Source organism: Microtus ochrogaster, unplaced genomic scaffold (genome assembly GCF_000317375.1).
Source record: "Microtus ochrogaster isolate Prairie Vole_2 unplaced genomic scaffold, MicOch1.0 UNK1, whole genome shotgun sequence".
NCBI lineage: Eukaryota > Metazoa > Chordata > Mammalia > Rodentia > Cricetidae > Microtus > Microtus ochrogaster.
In genome coordinates, this window is record NW_004949099.1 from 648,406 (window position 1) to 653,477 (window position 5,072).

Here is a 5,072-nt window from a genome sequence, read left to right on the forward strand (position 1 = left end):
TAGACCAGGCTGGTCTCGAACTCACAGAGATCCGCCTGCCTCTGCCTCCCGAGTGCTGGGATTAAAGGTGTGCGCCACCACTGCCCGGCTTCAATTTACTTTTTTGTTCTACAATGGTGGGAGTTGAAGTTTCTCCCAGTCTCTTAACTTCTGCCACCCCACCCCCTCTCTCTCCTGAGTTCTCTGTGTAACCCTGGCTGTCCCAGAACTACTTCTGTAGACTGTGCTGGCCTTGAATTTAGAGATCCACCTGCCTCTGCTTCCCAACTACTAGCATCCCACACCACCCCACCTGGCTTTCTGACTTTGCTTTCTGTCTTAGCAAACTATTCCTGATTTCTCTCTCAAGTGGTAACTCTCAAGATTCCCAAAAGGTGTGGGCATGATTCTCTCGCCTCCATAGCCCAAGTGCTGGGATTGCAGGTGTGCTCTGTTAGTGCAGGGAATAGAATCCAGGCACTCACAACGCTGGCAAGGGCTCCACCAACCCAGCTACATCAGTCTTCTTTTTCATTTTGAGAGTCTATTTATAGGAGCGTGGGCACTTTACCAGTGGCTACACCACTGAATAAAATGTCCTTCTCTCTTCCAGCAACCATAAACTGACTAAAAAATCCTCAGGGAGGGTTGGGGCCTTGTAGCCCCCCCCCCTTTTTTTTTGAGAGAGGATCTTTTGTAGCCCAAGTTGACTTTGAACCCAGTATGTGACTGAGGATGACCTTGAGGTGTTCCTGCATCCATTGGAGTGCTCGGGTCAAAGGCAAGAACCATCACACCTGGCTAAATGCTGTACCTTTATTTTTTTGTGGGGGGCGGGGGAATGGGAGGGTAAGGGAACTCAATTAATTTGTAGACCTGGCTGACTGACCTTGAACTCAAGAGAGCTGGGCCTGCTTCGGTCTCCTGAGTGCCTGGCTCTGTGTGGTTTTCGAGATGGGGGTCTCAGTATGTAGGTTGGTCTCTAAACCTGTGAGCGTCCTGAGCTTCCTGTCTCAGCCTCCTGGGCGCGTGGCTTGCCTATGCCATCACATCCATTCTTTTTTAAAGTCTCCAGCATTAGTATTCCTCCATCAGCCTGGAACATTCTCTTTTCTTAAGGGCACTCTCTAGTGAACTACTCTGATGTTTCAATTGTTTCTCTCAAAGTATTTATTTGTACAGTGTTGTGGACTGAACACAGGGCTCTGTGTATACTAGACAGTTGCCCTATCACTAAACTACTTTTGAGGCCCTGCTGTGTGAGGCCATGACTGACAGGTGCTGAGAGACACCAGTATCCAAGACTAAGTCCCTCAGCATCAAAATTACACCTCCCCACCACTCAGCTTCTGGTCCATGTTTACTTGCTGGCATGTAGCTGTAACTTCATTTCTAGTTACTGTGGAATATTTCTGTGTGTTTACAAATCTGTCACCATGGCCTGCCTGGGACACACTGTTCTTATGTCTGTACCCAGCCTCCCCAGTGTGTATTCTGCTCGACACATCTCGGCCTCCTTGGCTATAAGACTTTGCAGTGGCTGCTCCTGCCTTTCATTTCTCCAAGGTGGGAGCCATCCTATGCTTTGCTGCCTAAATTACCTTAAAATTACTGGGCGTGTCGGGGTGGAGGGCTGGAAGTTCAAGTGCTTTCCCGCAGTACATTTGAACCATTTCCCTCCTTCAGGAACTCCGCCGGTTTGTCTCAAGACTCAAGTTTGTTGTCCACTTGCCCTGATTAGTGCTGTTTCCAGAAAACACTACTAGGTCCTCCCTGGCCCCATACCCCTCCTGGTCACTCAGCTAAGTTAGTACACATCATCCCCCCACCACCCTTTTCTGGCTTGTTTTTTTTTGAGATAGGGTTTCTTTGTGTAACTTTGGAGCCTGTTCCTGCACTCACTCTGTAGTCCAGGCTGGCCTCGAACTCAGAGATCCACCTGCCTCTGCCTCCCAAGTGCTGGGATTAAAGGCCTGTGCCACTACTGCCCATTTTTTTAGACAGGGTTTCTCTGAGCCCTGGCTGTCCTGGAACTCATTATGTAGACCAGGCTGGCCTCAAACTTGAGTACTGGAATTAAAGGCATGTTCCACTACCACCAGGCATTTGATTTTTTTTTTTTTTTTGAGATAGGACATCTTTAGGAAGCCCTGGCCAGCTTGGAACTCATCATGTAATAGCCTAAAACTCAAAAGTTCTTTCTTCTGCCTCCTGAGTGCTGGGATGGAAGTTATGCACCCAGCTGGCTAGTATGCATGATTCTGTCCCTACCTTCTCTGCCACTGGATTCAGGTCCTTCCTATTCTCAGACACAGGCCATCTGCCATCAAGTTTATTGTGTTCTAAAACCGTTCTGTCCCAAGCTCAGGGAATGTTCTTTCAACACCTTCAGCTTGCAGTGCTCTGCTCCAGGCCGCATGCGGCAGAACCCAGTGTGTTCTATAACCTGAGCTCTCCTCTCAGCAACCCGCACAGCACGGAAACCTCACCCCCAGGGACTAACCCGGCCTGCACCATGTGTACCTGCCAAGGAGCGTCAAATGGTTCCTTTGCCTGGACTTGAACTGCCCACTTGGGCACCTTCATTGTCTATTGTCTTCCATTGCCTGTGGCTAGGAGACTTTTTCTTTAGCTCTGGTTCCAGCCTAGACTCAGCTGACAGGGGCTTGGGTAGTAGGCCTTTGCCACAGCTATTCTCAATCTGAAGATAAATTCTCACAGATCTCTTAATGGGCATTAAAGATGGAGCTTTCTGACCAGTGTGCAGTGGGACTCAGGAATCTGCATTTCTAACACACTGGATTGTTCTACATTCCTGGGAGGACTGTCCCACTTAGGCAGGATTATTTCCTGCGATAATTAGCTAAACACTACACACAGCTGAGGAAAATCAGAGAAAATGCCCTTTTGTTTCTGGGCGCCTCACTTGACAGGTGTAACATTCTGACAGGCTACTTGCCACAGGTGCATGCTCCCCACGTGGTCCTTCTGTTGGTCAGCCCAGGCTCACCCAAGACTCCAATCCCTTGCAGCTGGGGCCCTCCTTCCCACCCTTGTGTTTTCCCTTCCTCCTAGCCCCTGCCTCCCACTCCTACAACCCTCCCTCAGATATTTTATTGTTCTGGCTAAGTTTTCCCTGCCAGACGGGGGTAGGGGAAGCACTGGCTGGACGGACAGGATGCTCTTCATTCATCCTGTCCTACTGAATGGGCAATTCTTCCATCCGAGAAAACCCTGTTATTTTCTACCAGAGAAATGGGCAGAGGCCTCTCTGAATTAGCTGGAGCCATCACTCCCAGGAAGAGACCCCCCTTTGTAAACATCCCAAAGCAGGCCCAACCTGCCATTCCTTTGTTGGGGCGGAGGGAATGGAATCTTACCGATAAGGCAGGGAAAGGTTTCAAAGAATTAACAAGCTTGGCCCACCCTTCTCCCTCCGGCCTCCACGCACCCTACACGTAAAAGAGGAAGGGAAGGGGAAAAGAAAGCACCAACAAGAGTTTAGTAATCCCGGATCTTTCAAATACGAAGCATTTTTAACCAATCCATTTTTTAATTCTTAAATTCTTGACATTACAGAACTAAACTGAAATTTATTAACATTCCACTCTTACATTTCTTACCGACAAACAGAAAAAAAATCCATGAGCCAAAAACCCAAACAAAACTAAAAACAGGGAAAAGCTTATAAAACTAAATATGCATCCCAGCATTAACAGCTGAACAGAGAATGTGATTTCCTTTTAAATTCTTAGCGGATGATAAAGTGTAGAAACTGAACACTTACAAATTATTTAAAACCTGGAATCACTGACCAGAAATTACACAGTTGGATCATGGGAAAACAGCAGAAGGGGGTTACGAGCGAACCTACACTGTTCTAGCTGCACCCCATGCCCTTCTCAGAGGAAAGCCTGGCATTGATTAGATACTGGGCCAGGCTAATACTGGCAGCCGAGCCAGTAATAGTGACCTGCCTTCCAGAAGAGCCTTCCACTGGGTTGGCAATTTTGATCTGGGCCCCGGACATCTGGCGGATCTCATTGATGTTGGCGCCTTGACGCCCGATTATGCAGCCGATTAAGTTATTTGGAATGGTGAGTTCATGGGTGGTTTGAGTAGATGCATCCAAACTTGCCCAATAGCCTTTCACCTCTGGAGAGCTGGAGTCAATTCCGGCGAATCCCGTCCCGCCGTGCATCATGGCAAAGTGAGACTGTTGTCTTGCCACCTGGTTCAGCTTGGCCAGATCGAGCGGAGAAATGGTGTGTTGTCCTTGAATCGAGTAGGCGTCTAGAGGTGGTCCCTCCAGGTCGTGGGTGGCGTGGGGGTAGCCGGCCGCGTCGCTGCAGCGATCTTGGCCGCCCGCGCATATGACTGGCGAGCTGGCCGGCATGGGCTGGTACGGGATGGTCATGACTCTCCCTTGCGGAGACTGGGAGAGCGTCTCCAGCATGACCAGGCAGATCTGCTTGACACACTCGGTAACCGACTGCGGCACGCCGGCGATAGTGATGGCCCGCTCTGTCGAGTTGGGCAGCATATCCCCCGCCACCTGGACCTGGGCCCCCGTGCTCTCGCGGATCTCCTTGATCTTGCAGCCGCCCTTGCCGATCAGGGAGCCGCACTGGGTGGCGGGCACCACCAGCCGAAGGGTGACCGGGGGCCTGCTGGCCGCCGTACTGTTGGTCATGGAGCTGTTGATATCTTCCTCCAGCTTGTCGATGATCATGGCGAAGGCCTTAAAGATGGCATTGGTGGGCCCGGTCAGCGTGATGATTCTCTCCGGGCAGTTCCCCTCCGAGATGTTGATCCGCGCGCCGCTCTCCTCGCGGATCCTCTTCACCGACTCCCCTTTCTTCCCGATGATGCTGCCTACTTCCTTTCCGTGCATCAGCAGCCGAATGGTGAGAGTCACGTTGAGTCCGCTTTCAGTCACACCGGCGTCCATGGCGAGCGGCGGGCGGCGTTCGGGAGTTGGGCTCGTTACGTGGTCAAGTCCTGGGCGGCTGGCGGGGGAGGGGAGGAGTAGGCCCGAACTGCCGGCGCGAGGCGAGCGGAGGGCCGCGGGAGCGGGCGGGCGCGGGAGGGAG

General features: G+C 51.2%; 1 protein-coding gene across 1 annotated transcript; it reads right to left on the reverse strand.

Annotated features, from left to right (window-relative positions):
- Positions 1–3,500: 3,500 nt before the first annotated feature.
- On the reverse strand, positions 3,501–5,064 carry Pcbp1 (poly(rC) binding protein 1). The gene has a single exon (XM_005364800.2). The coding sequence runs from the start codon at positions 4,928–4,930 to the stop codon at positions 3,860–3,862; it is 1,071 nt and encodes a 356-aa protein (XP_005364857.1). The 5' UTR covers positions 4,931–5,064; the 3' UTR covers positions 3,501–3,859.
- Between the last annotated feature and the right edge of the window lie 8 nt (positions 5,065–5,072).